The 24,617-nt window shown below is 40.8% G+C and overlaps 1 protein-coding gene across 6 annotated transcripts in view; it reads right to left on the reverse strand.

Annotated features, from left to right (window-relative positions):
- LRCH3 (leucine rich repeats and calponin homology domain containing 3) overlaps positions 1-24,617 on the reverse strand; it is a 98,095-nt gene that overhangs the window by 58,305 nt on the left and 15,173 nt on the right. For all 6 annotated transcript variants that reach the window (XM_030936638.1, XM_030936632.1, XM_030936652.1 and 3 more), the window contains exons 2-4: positions 8,935-9,079; positions 6,047-6,173; positions 2,623-2,728 (exon numbers count right to left, since the gene is read on the reverse strand). In XM_030936638.1, coding sequence (XP_030792498.1) covers positions 2,623-2,728; positions 6,047-6,173; positions 8,935-9,079 — 378 coding nt within the window. The remainder of the gene's footprint in view (positions 1-2,622; positions 2,729-6,046; positions 6,174-8,934; positions 9,080-24,617) is intronic.

Consider the following 24,617-nt stretch of genomic DNA (forward strand, 5'->3'; position numbering starts at 1 on the left):
GCCTAGGCGACAAAGTGAGACTCTGTTTCAAAAAAAAAGACTCAATATTTTAAAATATTTTTTGAATGATGTAACATATTATTTGGTAAAAGTTAAAATTAACTTTAAATCAAAATGGCAACATAACAAAAGATAAATTATATCTACCAAATTGCAATGTCAGAAATTAAACTTCCACACGAATCAATATAGCTGTTGGAATAAAGCTTCACCTGCCAACTCAATTCAACTGTATGTGCTGAGATGATAAAATAAACTGTTAAAAAAATGGAAACTATTTGTGTGATAAACCATTTTGTCGGCAGTCCACAATCAAAATAAGATACAGAAATAAATTAGCTGATAAAACTATTAAGCTTCCATTGTCATCTGAAATTCTCAATTTTCATTTTGAATAAAACCCTAATATTTTGATTAATTGATTTCACACTAAATAAATATTATTATAGGAGTAAGTCTTTGAAGACCAACCATAGTAGGTGAGTCCTGAGTACAGAGGTAACTTGGGGTTATAAGGTCCTAGAGGTCATGATTTTGGTTTTGCTAACCTTCATTTACATTCCTGAGTTGGTAGCAAACAGACCCAGGAGAAAATAAGGAAGGCCCTGAGGATAAAAGGTGGGAAGGTTCCTGGACAAGCCAAGTGAGAGGAAAGACATGCGAGATTTTGGTTGCAGTAAAGTATATAAAAGTGGACCGAAAAGGTCACGTTCTTACACATTTACTTGGAATCCAAAATGTCAAAGCTCCACTAGTACTTTAGAACTAAATATTATGCTGGATCAAATTGGTATAAATATTTGAATTCTACAGGGAAAGTGAAAACATCATTAGCTAATTCAACATGCATTGTGGCCAGGCGCAGTGGCTCACACCTGTAATCCTAGCACTCTGAGAGACTGAGGCAAGTGGATCTCTTGACCCCAGGAGTTTGAGACCAGCCTGGGCAACATGGCAAAACCCGTCACTGCTAAAAATACAAAAATTAGCTGGGCATGGTGGTGAGTGCCCGTAGTCTAAGCTACTTGGGAGGCTGAGGTGAGAGGATCACCTAAACCTGGGAAGTCGAGGCTGCACGAGCCATGTTCGTGCCACTGCACTCTAGCCTGGGTATTGGGAGTGAGACCCTGTCTCAAAACAAACAAAATATTAATTGTACACTGTAGTCATATTTTGTCAAAGAACCTAGAAAATCACTGTCATGAAAACACCTTGAGAAGACTCATTGGTATTTTACAATAAATTTCTGTATATGATTCAAAGTAATCTAGAGAATAGTGCAGGGGAAAGTAAATGAGAGCACAGCTGAGACAAGACTTGCCATGAGCTGATGACTCTTATTGCTGGGTGATGAGCAGAAACATATAGAAGAAATATATATTCTGGATCTCATAAAATAACAGCTCTCATTTTCATCTTCCTTTCTAGCATTGTTTATTAATTTGTGAAAGATTGATAAATCAGACTTAATTAATTTGTTTAATCATTTTTATCATTCAAATACATATTTGAATGATATGGCTTGTAGTCAGCCTAAGTAAGATAACCTGTCTCTTAGCACAGTCTCTCACCCCATTTATCATTCACTATACACATCACCTCTACATGGTTCATTAGCCTCTGTTTGAACATCTCTAGTGATGGGTAAAGTTAAGTTCAGGTCAGAGTCCATTTTTAAGTGAGTGCTAACTGCGGGAATGTTTTTCATTATACTATATACTATCTCCTTATCCAAACATGTTACATTTCCCCCAAACAGTCATGCTTACTGAAATTTCCAGTGACCCTACCCTGAGTTATTGATTACCTGGTTGAATATCTAAAAATAAAATCAAAGGTCAAGAGTTATCAAACCTTTTCATTGAAGAGGCTTTTAAAATCCATAGTGGAACAGATAACACTATTAAACCATTAGATTTCAAACACTGGACGTAACATACTGTCACACACACACACACACACACCCCTACACATTCTCTCTCTCCCTTTTTTTTTTCTTTTTTTTGAGACGGAGTCTCGCTCTGTCACCCAGGCTGGAGTGCAGTGGCCGGATCTCAGCTCACTGCAAGCTCCGCCTCCCGGGTTTAGGCCATTCTCCTGCCTCAGCCTCCCGAGTAGCTGGGACTACAGGCGCCCACCACCTCGCCCGGCTAGTTTTTTGTATTTTTTTTAGTAGAGACGGGGTTTCACCATGTTAGCCAGGATGTTCTCGATCTCCTGACCTCGTGATCCGCCCGTCTCGGCCTCCCTCTCTCCCTTTTTTTAAAACAGGGTCTCTTTCTGGTGCTCAGGCTAGAGAGCAGTGACACCACCACAGCTCACTGCAGCCTTGGCCTCCTGGGCTCAGGGACTCCTCCCACCTCAGCTTCCTGAGTAGCTGGGATTACAAGAGTATGCCAGCTCACGGGGCTAAATTTGTTAATTTTTTGTAGAGACAGACTATGTTGCCCAGGCTGGTCTGGAATTCCTGGGTTCAAGCAATCCTCCCTCCTCTGCCTCTAAAAGTGTTGGGATTACAGGCATGAGTCACAGCGCCCAGCCTGGATGTAACCCTTATACATTTTTGTCTTGATTGGTCTGAGAGAGCTTTAAAATAATAATAATCATTTCATAGTTTCTTACCTTCAGGCAAATGTACTAGGTGATTTCTTCTTACATTAAGGTCTCTCAAGGCCTCCAGGTTACCAATTTGGGAAGGTATAGTTTGAATTTCATTGCAGCTCACATCCTATTGTGAAAAGATACAAAATAAAGATTGTCCTAACATTACAAACTTGTCTACTTTAAACTGTCTATAAAATTAGGTATGTTTGGGAGACCTTCTGGTATCTTACTTAATAGCTTAATTCAACGGTTCTGACAAGCGACTACCTACAGGCTCCAAGATTAATAAATTCAGAATACTGTAAATCTGGGGTCAGCCAAGGTAATTTGCAAACCCATCATTATGTGAACAGAGGGAAGCTGCCACATTAACACTTAAAACTGTGCCAATACGACTGAAAGAAATAACACATTTACTATTTAGAAAAGGCCGCCTGCTGCCGAGTGTGGTGCTCACGCCTACTCCCAGCACTTTGGGAAGCTGAGGCAGGTGGTTCGCATGAGACCAGCAGTTTCAGACCAGCCTGGGCAACATGGTAAGGATTCGTCTCTATTTTCTTTTTTTAAAAAAGAAAGAAGAATAAAAAAAGACCGCTTGCCAAATTTTTCAATAAGCTTCAAACGTTATTTTTTAATATTCTTAAAATATGCTTAGAGAAAAGACTAGTTTTACTTTTCCTACCAATTAATAATTGAAGTAGAATCAGAAGCTAGACTTTTTTTTTTTTTGAGACGGAGTCTCGCTCTGCTGCCCAGGCTAGAGGTGCAGTGGCTTGATCTCGGCTCACTGCAAGCTCCGCCTCCCAGTTCCAGCAATTCTCCTGCCTCAGCCTCCCAAGTAGCTGGGATTACAGGCACCCACCACCATGCCCGGCTAATTTTTGTATTTTTAGTAGAGACGGGGTTTCACCATGTTGACCATGCTGGTCTGAAACTCCTGACCTCAGGTGATCCACCTGCCTCGGCCTCCCAAAGCGCTGTGATTACAGGCAAGAGCCACTGTGCCTGGCCAGAAGCTAGACTTCTCAGTCCAATGTTCTAGGCATTAAAAGGGCTCTAAAAGAAGTTGAAAGGATAGGCCGGGCGCGGTGGCTCACGCCTGTAATCCCAGCACTTTGGGAGGCCGAGACGGGCGGATCACGAGGTCAGGAGATCGAGACCATCCTGGCTAACACGGTGAAACCCCGTCTCTACTAAAAAATACAAAAAACCAGCCAGGCGAGGTGGCGGGCGCCTGTAGTCCCAGCTACTCGGGAGGCTGAGGCAGGAGAATGACGGGAACCCGGGAGGCGGAGCTTGCAGTGAGCTGAGATCTGGCCACTGCACTCCAGCCTGGGCGACAGAGCGAGACTCCGTCTCAAAAAAAAAAAAAAAAAAAAAAAAAAAAAAAAGAAAGGATATAGGTTCGAATCCGAGCTAGGAAAAAAAAAATTTGAAAGGATGGAAAAATTGAGTTTGAGCCAAAAGGTAACAGAAATACATAGTCTCTCAGAAAATACGTATGCAGAAAACAGCAGTTTGCTTTCACTTACTGAAGAGGAAAAAAATATTGAGCCAACAAGGATGTTGCTGAAAGACCATCAGATGGGAATGGAGAGCTTTAGGGACACTCATTTATGAATTTTTTCTTTTTTTTGAGACGGAGTCTCACTCTGTCGCCCAGGCTGGAGTACAGTGGTGTGATCTCAGCTCACTGCAACTCTGCCTCCTGGGTTCAAGTGATTCTCCTGCCTCAGCCTCCCAAGTTGCTGGGATAACAGGTGCCACCATGCCTGGCTAATTTTTGTATTTTTAGTAGAGACGGGGTTTCACCATGTTGACCAGGCTGGTCTCGACCTCCTGACCTCAGGTGATTTGCCTGCCTCGGCCTCTCAAAGTGCTAAGATTACAAGCGTGAGCCACTGCGCCCAGCCAGGACACTAATTCTTATTCTGCCATAAGTTCCTTATATGACTGAGGATATCAATTAACCTCTTTTGTAGAAAACTAAAAGCTTCTGTAACACATCTCTATCTTTTAAGTATTTAGGACTGAATAAGTAGAAACAAAATGTTTAAATGATTTGAAAATAAGAATTTGAATTAGAGTATAGTTTACTTCTAGTTCATGTTTTTAACCCAAGTTCTGAAGAGATGCTGATAAACATACATTCTGACCTTTATGTCCTAGGTCTAACTGGCTCCAAAAATAGTGGTCTAGAATGTAGACTCTAGTTTTAATATATTTGTAGATTTTCACAAGTAACCTCTTACATTCATAATCTAACTGAAAAACGTGATTCAACTATATTACATACGTATTAATTTATGATAACCATCTTCCATCTTTGTTAATAAACCTACATGAAACCATACCCCTAATCCTAATGGAGGTAATTGTATTTGACCACTTCAGAACGACTGAAGATAGTCTAGTTTCAAATACTACTTCTGTTATATAACCTTAGGCAAATTATTTAACCTATTTTGAGTGCTAGCTTCCTCAGTTATAAAATGAAAATAATTTTAGTAATCAATTCATTATTATGGTGATTAAATGAGAAAATTGTTATTCCCATGCTCAGAAGGTAAATACTCAAGAAGTGATTAGGTGAAGGAGTTCAATTAAGCGTCTTAGAAAACAAATGGCAATAGGGCCGGGCGCGGTGGCTCAGGCCTATAATCCCAGCACTTTGGGAGGCCGAGGCGGGCGGATCACAAGGTCAGGAGATTGAGACCATCCTGGCTACCATGGTAAAACCCTGTCTCTACTAAAAATACAAAAAATTAGCCAGGCATGGTGGCGGGCGCCTTTAGTCCCAGCTACTCGGGAGGCTGAGGCAGGAGAATCCCTTGAAACCAGGAGGTGGAGCCAAGATCCCGGTGAGCCAAGATCGCGCCACTGCACTCCAGCCTGGGCAACAGAGTGAGACTCCATCTCCAAAAACACAAAACAAAACCAAACAAAAACACATAGCAATGAAGTATATTTTACTTTATAAAGTGGGAGATAGGTTCTAAAGATATAATGTAAGGCAAAAAATAAACCTAACCTTTGTAGTGCCATTCCCCTATAGGAGCTAATAAAAAATCAGAATATTGATGATACAAATACATTTATTTTGAAAAATTCAATTATATTAACACATCTCAAAAATTTAATGACATAGAAATCATCTAATATTGGTTAGAACATAATTCTAATGACTTTTTCCCATCTGTGTGGGCCGATTAGGCTTGTACTTTCAATTCTTAGTTCTGTGTGCCAACCACTTGAGTACTGAAAATTCAGTACATGATTCACTACCAATACTGGAAAATAAGTCAAAAACATATCTCAATAATAAATCTTGGCCATATGAGAGACTATGGTACGACTTTGTATACATCTCTCTCTCCAAGGTTTCATACACACACACACACGCGCGCGCGCGTGCGCTGGACGATCAAAAATATTAACTTACAAGTTCCATCAAATGTCTAAGGTGTCCAATTTCTTCTGGAAGTGATACCAATTTGTTATTACTAGCAATTAAGACTTTCAACGGCAAATTACACAAGTGTACCGGTAATGTTGACAGTTGGTTCCGACTAAATGGGTAAGGAGAAAGAGAAGAATCAGAGTCCACCACTGAAGAAAAGTTTTCCCTTTCTCACTCTATACTCAGTAAAATAACAAATATGAGTCTTGCAAGAAACAAACAGGGTACTGGAGTTCTAGCCTTCGTTTTATTGGTGGTCGCTTGATGGTTACAGGTACACTGTTGAACTTTATCTACATCTTACAGAGATTTCTCATCTGTAAACTGAAGATCTTCGTATCTCCCTACCTATCTTACAGGGCTACTGCACAAGAAAACTCCTTGGTAAACAATGAAGTACTACATAAACATAGTATTGTTTTATTAAAGTAAAATTTATGCAGGAAAATTTTTTTTAAAAGGTAGATAATATCATCCTCCTTCCTTCTGAAGATTTCTTTCTTTCTTTCTTTTTTTTTTTTTTTTTTGAGACGGAGTCTCGCTCTGTCACCCAGGCTGGAGTGCAGTGGTGCGATCTCAACTCACTGCAACCTCCGCCTCCCGGGTTCACGCCATTCTCCTGCCTCAGCCTCCCGAGTAGCTGGGACTACAGGCGCCCGCCACCACGCCTGGCTAACTTTTTTTGTATTTTTAGTAGAGACGGGGTTTCACCATATGAGCCAGGATGGTCTCGATCTCCTGACCTCATGATCCGCCCGTCTCGGCCTCCCAAAGTGCTGGGATTACGGGCGTGAGCCACTGCGCCCAGCCTGAAGAATATTTCTAAACAAAACTTGTAATCTGTTTCCCTCATCATTACAATATTATAATCAAATGCACATAAATGGTGAAAATATGGCAGTAAGTTGTGATTTCACAGATCACACCAACTTACAGGTAAATAATTTTTATTTATACAAAAACATGCAAACCAGAACTAAAAGTACAATAATAAAACACATCTATTGGCCGGGCGCAGTGGCTCACTCCTGTAATCCCAGCACTTTGGGAGGCCAAGGCAGGTGGATCACCTGAGGTCGAGAGTTTGAGACCAGCTTGGCCAACATGGTGAAACCCTGTTTCTACTAAAAATACAAAATTAGCCGGGCGTGGTGGCGGGCACCTGTAATCCCAGCTACTCGGAAGGCTGAGGCAGGAGAATGGCTTGAACCCGGAAGATGGAGGTTGTGGTGAGCCAAGATCGCGCCACTGCACTCCAGCCTGGACAACAAAAGCAAATCCCTGTCTCAAAACAAAAAGACAAAAGAAAAAAGAAAAACACAAAAAAAACCCCACATCTATCAAGATTAAAATAAACTAGATTTTTACGTATGTAAATTCAATGTCTTATTCCTTAGGACCAATTCCCTCCCCATTTGTAAGATCTTTTACTGAGATCACAAGCCTTTAACACTTTTTTTTTTTTTTTTTTTGGAGACAGAGTCTCGCTCTGTTGCCCAGGCTGGAGTGCAGTGGCCGGATCTCAGCTCACTGCAAGCTCCGCCTCCTGGGTTTACGCCATTCTCCTGCCTCAGCCTCCCGAGTAGCTGGGACTACAGGCGCCCGCCACCTCGTCCGGCTAGTTTTTTTTTTTTTTGTATTTTTTAGTAGAGACGGGGTTTCACCGTGTTTCATCAGGATGGTCTCGATCTCCTGACCTCATAATCCGCCGTCTCGGCCTCCCAAAGTGCTGGGATTACAGGCTTGAGCCACCGCGCCCGGCCAAGCCTTTAACACTTTTTAAGCCAGTAACAATTCCACTCCCAGACATCTATCTTATGGAAAGAGAAAAGTAAACATTTACATACAAAATTCTCTGCTAATATTATTTTTATCATGGTAAAAAACTGGAAGAAACGAAGGATCCCAGAGGAAAATGTATTTTCAACAGTATATAAACTGTACAATAATTACATGCAAAAATAGTTTTAAATAATGTTTCATAAGGGGAAAACTCATTTAAAAATTTGACTAAAAACCTGGAAAAACAGAAGGAAAAGATCCCTTATAAATTTCAGATATATTTTGATGAATTTCCTTTATATTTTTCCACATTTGTACATTATCTTCAATGAACACTTGCAACTTTTATAGTGAAATAAAAACAAAAAATTATTTTAAGATGTGAAAGTGGAGTAGACTAGTTGAATAAACGCATTTATACATTCAAAACTTAACATGCAAAAATACATGGTCACAAGAAACAAAGTAATTTCAGATCTATTATTCTTATTTAATGAAGCTAATTAGAAAATGTAATTGGAGAAGCACTGCTGCAAGACTGCTGCAAGCTCATTAGGCAAATGGCTAGTAAGGTTTGTTAATTACAGACATTCCCAACTAACAACAGCTGACTTACAATTTTTTGGCTTCATGATGGTAGGAAAACAATACACATTCAGTAGAAACCATACTTTATTACACTATCTAGTACATTGTATGAGCTATTCAATACTTTATTATAAAACAGGCCTCGTGTTAGATGATTTTGCTCAACTGTAGCCTACTGTAAGTGTTTTGAGCACATTTAAAGTAGGCTAGCCTAGGCTATAATATTTGACGGATTATCTGGGAAATGCATTTTCAACTTAGACGGGTTTACTGTGATGTAACCCCACTGTAAGTCAGGGAGCATCTGTACTGCAAAGCCAAAGACAAACCGAGAAACTAGAGGGACATAGGAAATACTGTCAATATATCCAAGAGCACATATAGAAACTGCTGACATGGATAGATAGCATATATATAGGTAAATATTTTAGGGAAAGAGAGGGGAAAATTGAAAAGATCACATAAAACCAAAAATTTAAAATAGAAAACAACATTCTTACCTAATATTTAAAAACGTTAGCGCTTGTAGGTTTAAAATTGCCTCTGGAATATACCGAATACAATTTTGGTACAAGTTGAGATTTTCCAGAGAAACAAAGTGACATGCTTCTATAGGAATTTCTGAAAGACGATTTCGTGACAGGTCTAAAAGAAAAATTAAATTAGGTTTAAAATCAGTCGTTGGAACTTATTTTATTGAAATGTTTTGATTTTCCACATAAACTAAAAAATGAAAATATTCTTTAAAAGTAACACAACCTCTAAGGCATATATCTGCTTACAAATTATATCAAAGATCGTATCAATCAGTTCCAAATATCCTAAAACAAATAGATCTCTAAAATCCACCTTTCTAAAGGCACAGAAAATATGCTGAGGTTTTTGAAAAGCAAAACAAAAAATACTGTCCTTTTATTTACCAAAGATGATCAAGGTCAGGTCAAAAGGACTCAGGAAGCATCTTTGCTCCCAACGGCCAAAGATGAGGCAATCTGAGCTTTGATAAAGATGACTGCAAGAGACTGAAATTCATCACATATATTGAACTACATGAGTTTATGACACACACCTGAAAAAGATGACAGAGAACTAATACAGTATCTTGTAAACTGGTGATATGGTTTGGCTGTGTCCCCATCCAAGTCTCCACTTGAATTGTATTCCCCAGAATTCCCACATGCTGTGGGAGGGACCCAGTGGAGAGGTAACTGAATCACGGAGGCCGGTTTCTCCCGTGTTATTCTCATGATAGTGAATAAGTCTCACGAGATCTTATGGGTTTATCAGGGATTTCCACTTTTGCTCCCTCCTCATTTTCTCTTGCCGCTGCTGTGTAAGTAAGTACCTTTCGCCTCCTGCCATGATTCTGAGGCCTCCCAGCCATGTGGAACTGTAAGTCCAATTAAACCTCCTTTTGTTCCCAGTTTCAGGTATGTGTTTATCAGCAGCATGAAAACAAACTAATACAACTGAAGGAAAAATCAAACATTTGAGGAAATTAAGAGGAAAAAAAAATCAAACATTTATCCTGCCTTCCCTATATAAAGGTATCATTGAGTAAACAATAGATGAATGGGAGCATCTCACTATAAAAGTATTCTAGCTACGAATAAAAAAGAATGATAGAATATCACAATTGTGAAACCCCTATGAATTAATGGATCTAGAATTAAACATCAACAGCTGTTATCTTTACAAGAGACAATCTGAAATTACACGCCTCAGGCCAGGCGCAGTGGCTTATGCCTGTAATCCCAGCACTTTGGGAGGCCAAGACAGGTGGATCACTTGAGGTCAGGAATTTGAGACCAGCCTGCCCAACATGGTGAAACCCCATCTCTACTAAAAACACAAAAATTGCCGGGCGCGGTGGCTCACGCCTGTAATCCCAGCACTTTGGGAGGCCGAGACAGGTGGATCACGAGGTCAGGAGATCGAGACCATCCTGACTAACACGGTGAAACCCCGTCTCTACTAAAAATACAAAAATTAGCCGGGCGCTGTGGCGGGCGCCTGTAGTCCCAGCTACTCGGGAGGCTGAGGCAGGAGAATGGCGTGAACCCGGGAGGCGGAGCTTGCAGTGAGCTGAGATCCGGCCACTGCACTCCAGCCTGGGCGACAGAGCAAGACTCCGTCTCAAAAAAAAAAAAAAAAAAAACACACACACAAAAATTAGCTGGGCATGGTGGCACACACCTGTAATCCCAGCTACTTGGGAAGCTGAGGCAGGAGAATTCCTTGAACCTGGGAGGCAGAGGTTGCAGTGAGCAGAGACAGAGCCACCGCACACCAGCCTGGGCAACAGAGCGAGATTCTGTCTCAAAAAAGAAAAAAAAAAAAAAGAAATTATACGCCTCCCATTAGAAGAACAGAACATTACCTGTGGTCTTGCCAAAGGAACAGAACCTGAGTCTGATTAAGCATCTGGATCAGCTGCAAACTTTCAGAAAATGCAGAGGACAAAGGAATATGACAAACCATCTCTCTATCAATACCCACTTTGATTTAATTAATTACTGTGAGATTCATTTGCTTACCACGTTTTCTCTTTTTTTTAATCATAAAGTCACTGTCGGGAATGACTACAGTCAACAATCATTTATTGTATATTTTGAAATAAATAAAAGAGTATGATTGGATTGTAACACAGCATCAGTGCTTGGGGTGATGGATACCCCGTTTACCCTGATGTGACTATTCCACATTGTATGGCTCTATCAGAGTATCTCACAGACCCCATAAATATATGCAGCCATGATGCACTCACAGAAACTTTAAAAACTACAGTAAGATACCACTTCATACCCATTCAGACAACTATTATTAAAAAAGGAAAAAAACAACAAGTGTTGGTAAGAATGTGGAGAAATCAGAACCTTTGTGCTTTGCAAGCTGGAAAGTAAAATGGTACAGCCACTGTGGAAAAGAATATGGCAGTTCCTCAAAAAATTAAACATAGAATTATATTTATGATCCATACAATCCAACAATTCTACTTCTGGGTATATAATGAAAAGAACTGGTTGGGTGCAGTGGCTTGCGCCTGTAATCCCAGCACTTTGACAGGCCGAGGTGTGTGGATCACTTGAGGTCAGGAGTGTGAGACTAGACTGGCCAACATGGCAAAACCCTGTCTCTACAAAAGACACAAAAATTAGCCAGGCATGGTGGCATGTGCCTGTAATCTCAGCTACTTGGGAGTCTGAGACAGGAGAATCACTTGAACCCAGGAGGCTGTCTGAAGGCTTCTCAAAAAACTAAAAACAGAGCTACCATATGATCCAGCTTGGTTGCAGTGAGCCAAGATGGTGCCTACACTCCAGCTTGGGCGACAGAGTGAGACTCCACCTCAAAAAAAAAAAGAACTGAAAGCAGGGACTTGAACAGATATTTGTAGGCCGATATTTACATCAGCATTAATCACAACTGTCAAAAGGTGGAAACAAAACAAATGTCTACCAATGGGTGAACAGATATTTCCATAAATGTGTTATACGCATACAATGGAATATTATTCTACATTCAAAAAGGAATAAAATTCTTTGACATGCTACAACATGAAGTTTGCAAACATTATGGTAAGTGAAATATGCCAGACATCAAAGGACAAATATGATTCCATTTATATGAAGTCCCTAGAACAGCCAAATTCATAAAGACATAAAGCAGAATGATTACCAGGAAGTAATGAAGAGTGTGTGTTTAATGCATACAGAGTTGCAGTCTGGGATAATGAAAAAAGTTCTAGAAGTGGATTTAGTTGGTGATAGCCACACAACAGTATGAAGGCTCTTAATACCACTGAACAGATGCTTAAAAATGGGTAAAATGGCATATTTTACCACAATTTTAAAAATCAAATATGTAGTATTCAAAGTAGAAAAGAAATGTAATCTGCCTCTTCTTAGTGACATGTACCTTAAAAATCTCTAAAATTATGGACTTTTCTAATAACCATATCTTATGTCTCAGCAATAAAATGAAGAATACAGAAATTACAGAAACAAAATTCCAAAGTATTCCTGAACTTCAAATCTCAAAAATTAGTCTCACAACTGTGTAACGGAGACTGGCAGTTAGTAACTTCTTTCCTTCTTAACCCCATTTCTCTCTGCCAGGGAGAAAAATGCTTAATATTTCATTCTATTTGGCTATGTAATTATGACATTAGGACTTATTTCTTTAAATCTCAGTAACTAAGCCATGAAAACTACAGTTCACTCCAGTCCAAACACAAATTAATGTTTTCAACAGTACGACATTTATTAAGAAATGCTAGCAGTCAAAAGTCTTATGTTCTTCCAGTAACTCCTTCAGGCAATCCCACAAAGTGTACGTCATCCTTACCCAATCAGCCCATTATGCAAAACCCACATATACAGTACGCTCATTTTCTGTGAGAACAGACACTACTATGAGCCCATTACGCAAAACCCACATGTACAGGACAATCATTTTCTGTGAGGACACTACTATGAATGTGAAAATGGCCAGAGATGATGACAAATAATCTGTATAAGAGAGTTTCAACACTCAGCAATGTAAAATTGTAAAGAATAGTATAAGAATAATATCCTTTAACATATAAAGAAATGGTAAATGCAAACTATGAAAATTTCTAAAATAACACAATCAATATGAAATAAACTAAAAAGTAATTTTCAAAAAGTCAAGTTCCTAAAGATTTATATAAAAGTAATAATTTAAAATACGATTTGATGGCTATTTAACAAATCCCAGTGATACTGTGCGTGGTGCGTCCCACAGACTAAAGAATGCAAGCAGCAGCCCAGTAACTGAAGACCCTGTGATGAGTCACCAGAGTGCGTCACACTAGAAGCCTTTCTATTCACATTTGTCACATTGAAAAACACTCTCTGCTTAGGTATTTCCTTTTCGTTTTCAACCACCTTACCACTCCCATGACAATTTTATTGAGATAATGCAATAAAAATCATTTTACCTATTAATATTAATTATGTAACCCAGGGAGATCACAAAACATAGTCTTTCTAATGCTTTTCATTCAAAAGTCTGATTTTTTTTTACCTGACTTTAGTTTACTTTTAAAAACCGTTAACTTTCATTTTATCAAAATGGTAACTTTAAATGCCAATTAGTGACTTTTCCTACTTTTTCTGTATATTTTACCACAATAATTTAAAAAATTAAATGTGTATACTCAAAGTAGAAAAGAAATGTAATCTGCCTCTTGTTAGTGACATGTACCTTTAAAATCTCTAAAATTATGTAAAATTTTAATTTATAACTAAAAACCCTAGGTAATATAAATAAAACAGATACAAGGTTGAGAGAAGATGGCTAGGGACCTCAGGACTCAAGGAACAACAGCAATGAATTCCCTGGGTTTTCTTTTTGCCTCATGTATCCCAGACTTGGAGCTGACCTCTCCAAGTTTAAAATTAAAATAGCCAGGCATGGTAGTTCATGCCTGTAATCCCAGCATTTTGAGAGGCAGAGGCTGGTGAATCACCTGAGGTCAGGAGTTGGAGATCAGCCTGACCAACATGGTGAAAGCCCTGTTTCTAAAATAAATACAAAAATTAGCTGGGCATGGTGGTGGCCACCTGTAATCTCAGCTCCTCAGGAGGCTGAGGCAGGAGAATCCCTTGAACCCAGGAGGCGGAGGTTGCAGTGAGCCAAGATCATGCTGCTGAACTCCAACCTGGGAGTGAAACTCCATCTCAAAAAATAAAAACAACAAAATAATAATAAAGCACCAGGAAAGGGTAGCTTAGCAAGACAGAAAACTTTTAGACAATAACTGCTCTATTCCACCCAAATATGTCCGAAAAAAACTGGAAAAAAACAGGCTTCCCATGCAACCTCTGAGCAGCCTCACCCCTACTCAAAGGTTACATGGGGAGCCTAAATCTCCATCCTTGCCAGACTGTAATGAGTCTTATAATCCCCAAAATGCACAACTGAAAACATTTATAATACTAAGGACCAGGAAGATCTCAAACTGGATAAAAAACAATAAATGCCAACACTAAGATGACAGAGATGTTAGACCATCCTAAGAATGCTTCAGAGAGCAATTACAAACTCTTGTAACAAATGAAAACCAGAAAGCCTCAACAACAACAAAAAAAACAGAAGATCTCAAGAAAGAAGATATGAAGGGGAAACAAACAGAAAAAGCTCAATGGATGGCTCCACAGCAGAGTGGAGGGCAGAGAGAGAAGGAATGCGGGAGCCGCAAGACAGAACAGAAATTACCCAGTCTCAACAACAGAGAGAAAACAGACTGGAAAAAAAAAACCTGAACAGAGCAAGGACTATGGGACTGCAACAATAATCTAACACTCATGTCATCAGAATCCTGGAAAAAGAGAAGGAGGTCAGGGCTGAACACTTCAGCATTTCTCAGGGCTGAAAAACGAACTGAAGAGATCGCTTCTTAAGTCTGGCAAGAGTCATGAACCTATAGATTCAAGAAGCTAAGCAAACCCCAAAGAGGACAAACCCAAAGACATCCACAAGGCACATTCTAGTCAAACTTGTGAAAACTGAAGACAGAGGAAAAAAAAGTCTTCTTTTTTTTTTTCCAGACAGGGTCTCCCTCTGTTACCCCAGCTGGAGTACACTGGCACCATCATGGCTCACTGCAACCTCTACCTCTTGGGCTCGAGAGATCCTCCCACCTCAGCCTCCTGACTAGCTGGGACTACGGGCACACGCCACCACTCCTGGCTAATTTTTGTATTTTTTATAGAGAAGAGGTCTCACTATGTTGTCCAGGCTGGTCCTGAACTCCCTGGCCTCAAGTGATTCTCCTGCCTTAGCCTCCCAAAGTGCTGGGATAACAGGCATGAGCCACCATGCCTGGCCAAGAAAAAAAAAAATCTTGAAAGCAGTAAGAGAGAAACAATTGAAATGATAGTAGATTTCATATCAGAAACCACAGAAGCCAGAAAGAAGTGGCACAACATCATCTTTTTTTTTTTTTTGAGACAGTCTCACTCTGTCACCCAGGTTGGAGTGCAATGGCACGATCATGGCTCACTGTAGCTCTGATCTCCTGGGCTCAGGTGATCCTCCCACCTCAGCCTTCCAGGTAGCTGAGACTACAGGCATGTGCCGCCATGCCCAGCTAATTTTTTGTAGAGATGGGGTTTTGCCATATTGCCTAGGCTGGTCTTGAACCCCTGGGCTCAAGTGATCTGCTCATCTCGGCCTCCCAAAGTGTTGCAATTACACTATGCCTGGCCCAATATCTTTCAAACACTAAAAGAAAAGACTGTTCACCCAGAATTGTATATACATCCAGCAAAATGTCCTTCAGGAATCAAGAGGAGATCAACACATTCTCAGATGAATGAAAACTAAGAGAGTCTGTAGCAGCAGATGTCATCTAAAAGAATGAGTCATGGAAGTTCTCTAAATAGAAAGGAAGTGGTGAAAGAAAGGAATCTTAAAACACCAAGAAGGGACACAGCGTATTAGTTTGCCAGAGCTGAAAACACCACACAGTGGGCAGCTGAAACAACACAAATGTATTTTCTCACAATTCTGGAGGTTAGAAGTCTGAGATGAAGGTGTGAGCAGGATTGGCTTCCTCTGAGGTCTCTCACTGGCTTGCAGATGCTGTCTTCTGAGTCTTCATATCATCTTTCCTCTCTGTCAGTCTTTGTCCTAATCTCCTTTTACGGGGACATCCCTTCCAACTAAATGATGCCATCTTGACTTAATGGCCTCTTTAAAAGTACTCTCTCCAAACACCATCGCAGGTACTGAGACTTAGGACTTTGTGAATGAATTTGTGGGTGAGGGACGAAATTCAGTACATAACACTAAGCAAAAATATGGGTAAATACAAAAGACTTTCCTTTTCTAGAGTTTTCCAAATTATATTGGAAGCAAAAATTGTAAGATTATTTTATGTGATGCTAATATTTAAATATTTATAGAGAAAATATTTAAGACAATAACAACAGGGAAAGTAAAGGGACGTGAAGGTGGTAAGGTTTCTATACTTCACTCAAACTCATAAAATAACGATACCTACCAATAGACTGACAAGTCAGACATCTCTCATGCAGTACCTAGGGCAACAACTAAGAGAGCTACACAAAGAGATACGCTCAAAAACACTAGAGAAACAAAAATGGAATTCTAAAAAATGTTCCAGAAATCCACGGGAAGGCAAGAAAAAGAACACAGAAAGGAAAACAAGGGAAACAACAAACAAAATGGCAGACTTAGGCCCTAACATATTAATAATGATATGAAATATAAATTATCTAAAAGACAGATCAAATGACCAAAATGCAGAGATTAGCAAAGTGGATTTAAAAACATGATGCAGCCAGGTGCGGTGGCTCATGCCTGTAATCCCAGCACTTTGGGAGGCCGAGGCAGGTGGATCACAAGGTCAGGAGATCGAGACCATCCTGGCTAACCCGGTGAAACCCCGTCTCTACTAAAAATACAAAAAATTAGCCGGGCGAGGTGGCGGCACCTGTGGTCCCAGCTACTCGGGAGGCTGAGGCAGGAGAATGGCGGGAACCCGGGAGGCGGAGCTGGCAGTAAGCTTAGATCGCGCCACTCACTCCAGCCTGGGCGACACAGCAAGACTCCGTCTTAGAAAAAAAAAAAGATGCAATTCCATGTTATCTACAAGAAACTCACTTCAAGTAGGACACAGGCTGAAAGTAAAAATTAGCACCCAAACATGAGAGGTCTAATTCCTCGTTAACTCCCAATACCTGCCCCTTAAAGCAATCACTTTTAACTTTTTTGTGTGTGTGTGGTTTTTTTTTTTTTTTTTTTGGACACAGGGTCTTGCCCTGTCGCCCAGGCTAGAGTGCAGTGGTGCAATCACAGCTCACTGAAACCTAGAACTCCTGGGCTCAAGTGATTCTCTGACCTGAGCCTCCTAAGTAGCTGGGACCACAGGAATGTGGAACCATGCCGGACTAATTTTTCTGTCAAATCTTTTGTAAAAATGGGGTCTCGAGGGTCGGGTGCAGTGGCTCACACCTGTAATCCCAGCATTTTGGGAGGCCGAGGCGGGCGGATCACCTGAGGTCAGGAGTTCAAGACCAGCCTGGCCAGTATGGTAAAACTCCATCTCTACCAAAAAATACAATGAGTAGTGCAAAAGATACACAAGTCACAAGCCACAAAAGATGTACAACTCAAAGGTGCAAGTGAGTCGATTTCATCTGCAAGGTGCCTCCCATATATATCACAAAGGCCCATCCAAAATGTAGTGGTTATGCCCCTGAAATAGGCTTGCTGCCCTCTGTATGCCTGGGCTGAGGGAGAGCCACGTCACCTGTCTGCAGTCCAGCTGGCACTCTGCAGGGCGGTGACTCTAGGACAGCAGGCACACGGTTTCCAGATCCATGGCTCACTGCCTCACTAACTCCGCGGCAGGCTTGTCAGCACGCGGCTATGACATCGGTGTTCTGAACTTGTACAACGTGCCCTAGAGTAGACCTTTTTTCTTTTTTCTTTTCATTATGCAGAACGTGCCCTTTCCATCTAGAGTCTTGTGTTCCTCAGTTTTAAAAAACTGAAACAAGGCCGGGCGCTGTGGCTCACGCCTGTAAGCCTAGCATTTTGGGAGGCCGAGGTGGGCGGATTGCCTGAGCTCAGTTCACACAGTGAAACCCCGTCTCTACTAAAATACAAAAAATTAGCTGGGCGTGGCGGCGGGTGCCTGTGGTTCCAGCTGCTTGGGAGGCTGAGGCAGGAGAATCGCTTGAACTCGGGAAGGCGGAAGTTGCAGTGAGCCAAAATCACGCCACTGCACTCCAGCCTGGGTGACAGAGCAAGACTGTCTCCAAAAAGAAAAATAAAGAAAGAAAAAGAAAAACTAAACAAATTATTTCCTCCCCCTTCTTTGTATTCTGTTTTCTCAATCCGGAATCTAACAGACGTCGAACCTCCTAGACTGATGTGTTTTCCTGTTTCCTTTTTCCTGCTTTCTGGGAGAGTTCCTCAACTTCATTTCTGAACGCCTCTGCTGAATTTTCTTTATTTCTGATAGATATGGTGCTTTCCATTTGCAAGAGCTCTGTCTTATTCTCTGAATTCCTGTGCCTTTTTTTTTTTTTTTCTTTGAGATGGAGTTTTGCTCTTGTTGCTCAGGCTGGAGTGCAATGGCTTGATCTTGGCTCACTGCAACCTCCACCTCCCAGGTTCAAGCGATTCTCCTGTTTCAGCCTCTATACTACACCAGACTAATTTTGTATTTTTAGTAGAGACAGGGTTTCACCATGTTAGCCAGGCTGGTCTCAAACTCCTGACCTCAGGTGAGGTCAGGCTGTGTCTGGCATTCCTATGCCCTTTTCTTAGACAGCCTCACTATATTCCATGTTGGCAGGACTTCCTTTCTGCCTTTTAGGATATCGATTCCAGGTTTTTGGAAGTTTTCCTTTTGTCTCTTTTCTCTGGGTTCCTTTTGTTATGTTCCTCTCCGTCTTTGATGTCAGAAATGTTCTTCAAGGCCAGGCACTCACGCCTGTAATCCTAGCACTTTGGGAGGCCGAGGTGAGAGCATCATTTGAGCTCAGGAGTTTGAGACCAGCCTGAGCAACAGAGTAAGAACCCCTGTCTCTACTAAAATTTAAAAAAGACAGGGAAAAATGTTTTTAATAGCCAGTAGTGTTTAGTTTTCTTTTCATATTTAAAAACATAGACCAGGTGCAGTGACTCACACCTGTAATCCCAGCACTTTGGGAGGCTGAGGCGGGCGGCACCTAAAGTCGGGAGTTCGAGACCAGCCTGATCAATATGGAGAAACCCTGTCTCTACTAAAAATACAAAATTAGCCGGGCATGGTGGCACATGCCTGTAATCCCAGCTACTTGGGAGGCTGAGGCAGGAGAGTCACTTGAACACGGGAGGCAGACATTGCGGTGAGCCAAGATCCCACCATTACACTCCAGCCTGGGCAACAAGAACGAAACTCCGTCTCAAAAAACAAAAAACAAAAGAAAACGTAACATTGAAATTCTGGTCGGAAGCTCTGTGTGTACACTTCCCTGTAAGGTACAACGTAGGGACCTGGCTGTTTCATTTGGGTTCTGTAAGTATCGATACCTTAAAATCTTTTCTCTTTTCCCCTAGATTTTCTCCAAAGACAAAAACTCCAATAACCAGAGGAGTATATCAGCCAAGTAGAGAGATGCCTGGAGATCCTGCCATTCTGTATGCCAGTTGTCATCAGGTTTTCAATTTGGAGACATGTCCCCATCTTCAGCAAGCCTATACCCAATTCCAGACCCAGTTTTAGTCCCAGCCCTCTGAAGAAAAAGCCTCCTTGATTTTTCTGTTGCACATTCTTCTCCTTCAAAAATATGACAGAGGTAAGACCCTTAAGAAAATAGTGTCTTACTGGAAAAGTTATCAAGGATAGTCCACATATCATGTTTTATCAGTTTGCATCCATTTAATCCTCAGGAAAAGCAATCACATATTCTGAAGGACTCAAAAAAATGGCTTTCTGGGCCAGGCACAGTGGCTTACGCCTATAATCCCAGCACTTTGGGAGGCCAAGGTGGGTGGATCACTGAGGTTGGGAGCTCAAGACCAGCCTGACCAACATGGTAAAATCCCGGCTCTACTAAAAATCCAAAAATAGCAGGGCATGGTGGTGCATGCCTGTAATCCCAGCTACTCGAGAGGCTGAGGCAGGAGAATCACTTGAACCCGGGAGGCGGAGGTTGAGGTGAGCTGAGATAGCACCATTGCACTCCAGCCTGGGCAACAAGAGTGAAACTCTGTCTCAAAAAAAAAGAAGGCTTTCTTCTCCAGTCATGTTTTCCACATATCCTAGGAGAGTGGGATGCTGAAAAATGTATGTAGGCTGATAAAATTTTGGTACATATTTCCAAAGCTCAGCTACGAGAAAACTTATAAGGAAATTTAACCAGAGAAATAAAAAATGAAATCAAACTCAGATTTAATTTAGCTAAGAGAACTATCCTTGTAGTCTATAAACCTGGGTTCTAGTCTTGCTTAATTGGTGACATATGTTGGACTGGGACAAGGTCAATGTCCCTTAATTGTGAAATGTAAAAATTGTGTAACAAAAACAAATGAAAGCTTTTCTTTGAAAAGGTGTTTTATGAGGTATTATTACGATGAAAACTTTGCTGCCAAACATAAAATTATTTGGTAACTTCTCACTTCAAATTTAAAAAAATTTAAAGATCACTAAAATAGACTTTCTCTAGAAATTTTAAAAGAAAACCTTTAAAATGATAACCAAAAATTTCAAGGTAAAACAAAATCCTTCAAGTACAATTCAGGAGGGAACTAAACGATACATGACAAAAACGACTTCAGCGAAAACTCCAGGAAAACATGATATTAACTACTAGTAGTAACCAGTCAACTATCTTCACTGTTCATATCAGAAGGAAGATGTCAGTTTAGGATCATGGCAGTTACAATACAGCAATTTAATCCTCTTATATATATTTTACATCATAATGAAATGTAAAGTAAGAATAACAAAACTAAAAGCTTTAATTTTTTTTTTTAAATATTACTTCCTCTCCACCCTCCCCACCGCACTATTTTCGGAAATAATCTCTCACTCTGTCACCCAGGGTGAAATACAGTGATGCAATCATAGCTCACTGCAGGCTCAAACTCCTGAGCTCAAGCCATCCTCCTGCCTCATCTTCCCAAGTAGCTGGGACTGCAGATGCATGGCACCATGCCCAGCTAATTTTGTTTACTTTTTGTAGAAACCAGTGTCCAACTATGTTGCCCAGACTGATTCAAACTCCTGGCCTCAAGCAATCCTCCCACCTCGGCCTCCCAAAGTGCTGGAATTACAGGCGTGAGCCACCATGCCTGGCCTAAAAACATGTTATAACAAACTGGACTTGGTTTATTTAACATTCAAAGAGCATAATTCAAAAGCTATATCCATGCCTAGAACAGTGACTGAAACACAGACAGAGAATATATTTTTACTAACTAAAAAAATACAGCACTGAAGCAACCAGAGGAAGGAAAAGAAAGGTGAAAATTTTTTAAAAACTAACATTTGCTAAGCACATATATGCACTGGAATCTTTATTGCTCCATATGGCTATAATCTCATTTAATCTACAAAACCTCCTTATGAGGTAGACATTGCACAGATGAGGAAACTGCCATTTACGAAGGTTAGAAAACTTTCCTATGAGTCACACAAGGCTAGTAAGAGACAGTTCAGTCTCTTACTATACACAAACCTAGATTTATCTGAATTCAAAGTCCATGCATAAGTATACTAGGTCTTCTGTACAAAGCACTATACTATAAATTATTTTAAAATGCTGAAAAACAGGTAAGTGACTAACAGGCAGCTGCATTATCCCAGTAAAAATGAGGGATTTTGAAAGAGGTATCATTTAGTGCAAATATTAGATACCATCATTAAACTACCTCTTCAGACACAGAGATTCTTACTTAATATCACCTTTAAGATGCATAGAGATTATAGGTTAGTTAACTATGGTATGCTTGCACTCCGCCATGCCACTGCACTGGATTTTTCTTCAGATCTTAAGAGAGAAAAGTTAAAAAAAACTATAACGGGGGCTGGGCACAGGGGCTTACGCCTGTAATCCTCCAGCACTTTGGGAGGCTGATGCAGGCAGATCATGAGGTCAGGAGTTCGAGACCAGCCTGGCCAGCATGGTGAAACCCCGTCTCTACTAAAAATGCAAAAATTAGCCAGGCATGGTGGGGGCGCCTGTAGTCTCAGCTACTCAGGAGGCTGAGGCCGGAGAATCGCTTCAACCCAGGAGGTGGAGGTTGCAATGAGCTGAGATCGCACCACTGCACTCCAGCCTGAGTGACAGAGCAAGACCCCATCTCAAAAAAAAAAAAAAAATTACAATGGGAAGAAATGGGGGCTATTTTCTGAGCCTTACGCAGGATCTCTGCCCTACAACCTTTCAATATCTCCTGGAATTTTTATTCTTTTACTCTCCTAGGGATGGAGGTAGCAGTAGGGAGATCATTATAATTTTTTTAAAGTATTTAATACATTTTTTTGTTTTTGAGACGGAGTCTCGCTCTGTCACCCAGGCTGGAGTGCAGTGGCACGATCTCAGCTTCCTGCAACTTCTGCCTCCCGGGTTCACGCCATTCTCCCGCCTCAGCCTACTCAGTCCCGAGTAGCTGGGACTACAGGTGCCCACTACCATGCCCTGCTAATTTTTGTATTTTCAGTAGAGACAGGGTTTCGCCATGTTGGCCAGGCTGGTTTCGAACTCCTGACCTTGTGATCCACCTGCCTTGGCCTCCCGAAGTGCTGGGATTCCAGGCGTGAGCCGCTGTGTCCGGCAATAAAGCTTTTAATAAAATGTTTCATATTATGGTACGCGCTTTATCCCTCCCCCACCCCAAAATGATGCCTAAAAAGTAACAGGAAGCTTTTCAGGTTTTTAACAAAACAATATGGGTTGGGGGGAATGATGTAACCAAAGGTCACAGTTTCCACATAGCAAAAAGCAATGCACTAGGATAGGACTTCCAGATGCAAAGCTTTAACCATGAAGATTTAAAAATACTAGTCCTCCAAAATTGGAAGTCTAACATTTAGATAAATTTCTCTGTGAACAGGCAAAAGTAATTACTACACTAAATTTGTTGGGAATTTTTTATGAATAAATTATACAATTACCATGAGATTTTCTACATTCCACAGCAGTGGCAGGCATCCACAGGCTTCAGCAGGCATCAGACTGACCTGGAGGGCTTGTTAAAACAGACTGCTCAGGCCTACCCTGGAATTTCTGATACCACATGTCTGAGGTAACATCCAATAATGTAAACCTCTAACAATGTCCTAGGTGATGCTGCTGCTGCTGCTGGCCTAGGAACCACACTTTCAGAGCAGTGCTCTGTGGCAGCTACAGTGTGTCCAAGAGAACGGTAAACTGGCAGAATAGGTCAAGATTTCTAGTCCAAGAAAATGATTTGAATATTTACAACTAAGAGCAATAGTTGTTTGCTTCCTCCTGAGAGAAACTAAGTGATTGGGTTTGTAACGATCTGTGTGTGTCTCTGTGTTCGCCCACATTTGGAAAATGTACTAAGAAACTTGAACACAATATTACTAAGAAGTTGCAACTGTGGGCCGGGCGCGGTGGCTCAAGCCTGTAATCCCAGCACTTGGGAGGCCGAGACGGGCGGATCAAGAGGTCAGGAGATCGAGACCATCCTGGCTAACACGGTGAAACCCCGTCTCTACTAAAAAACACAAAAAACTAGCCGGGCGAGGTGGCGGGCGCCTGTAGTCCCAGCTACTCGGAAGGCTGAGGCAGGAGAATGGCGTAAACCCGGGAGGCGGAGCTTGCAGTGAGCTGAGATCCGGCCACTGCACTCCAGCCTGGACGACAGAGCAAGACTCCGTCTCAAAAAAAAAAAAAAAAAAAAAAAAAAAAAAAGAGGTTGCAACTGTGATATAGTTGTATGTTGCAGGAAGGTTTCTTCCTCCAGAAAAATGTGAGAATAAAAATAATTCAAACCTTTGATACATACTCTAATAAAATAACAAGTTAAGCAAAGTGGAAAGTTACGTGTCATACCAAGACCTCTGGAAATGAAAAGAACTGCCTTTTGGACACAGCAGCATAATGTAAGACAGCAAGACATCGACTGCATTCTGCAAAGACCACCCCTGCTCATAGAAGCACAGGTTTTGTGAAATAATTAAGTACTATGTATTCTAAATAATAAAATTATTTTACCTTGAAATTAAGTAATGGCTGTTAGATGACCTAGTATGTTAGTTTAAGTAACTCAGGTTTATGCTAGAAAGTCATCATGCATATATTTCATAAGTAATCCTTTGTTTAAAGAAAGAAAATAAATCCTTGATGAAACTGGCCTTGAATTATCTGCTGAACAGGGACAGGAAATCAGACTGACTATACTGAGTAAACCCAGGTAAGTAAAATTTAGGAGCTTTCAAATATATGGGCTCAGTGGCATCACAAAAAGGAGATTTATTAAAAATGAGCAATCACAAGGTGACATTTAAATGTTGATATTTCTAAAACTTTTGATAGTATTTTAATTCAAAATATACTTTGGTATAATATATACTAACACAGCCCATAAAATGTGACTATGCTGGGAATGAAAATGGGAAAAGTTGGTAACACGGATCATAAATGAGTATCAATCCAAAAGCTTC

Source organism: Rhinopithecus roxellana, chromosome 1 (genome assembly GCF_007565055.1).
Source record: "Rhinopithecus roxellana isolate Shanxi Qingling chromosome 1, ASM756505v1, whole genome shotgun sequence".
NCBI classification, from domain to species: Eukaryota; Metazoa; Chordata; class Mammalia; order Primates; family Cercopithecidae; genus Rhinopithecus; species Rhinopithecus roxellana.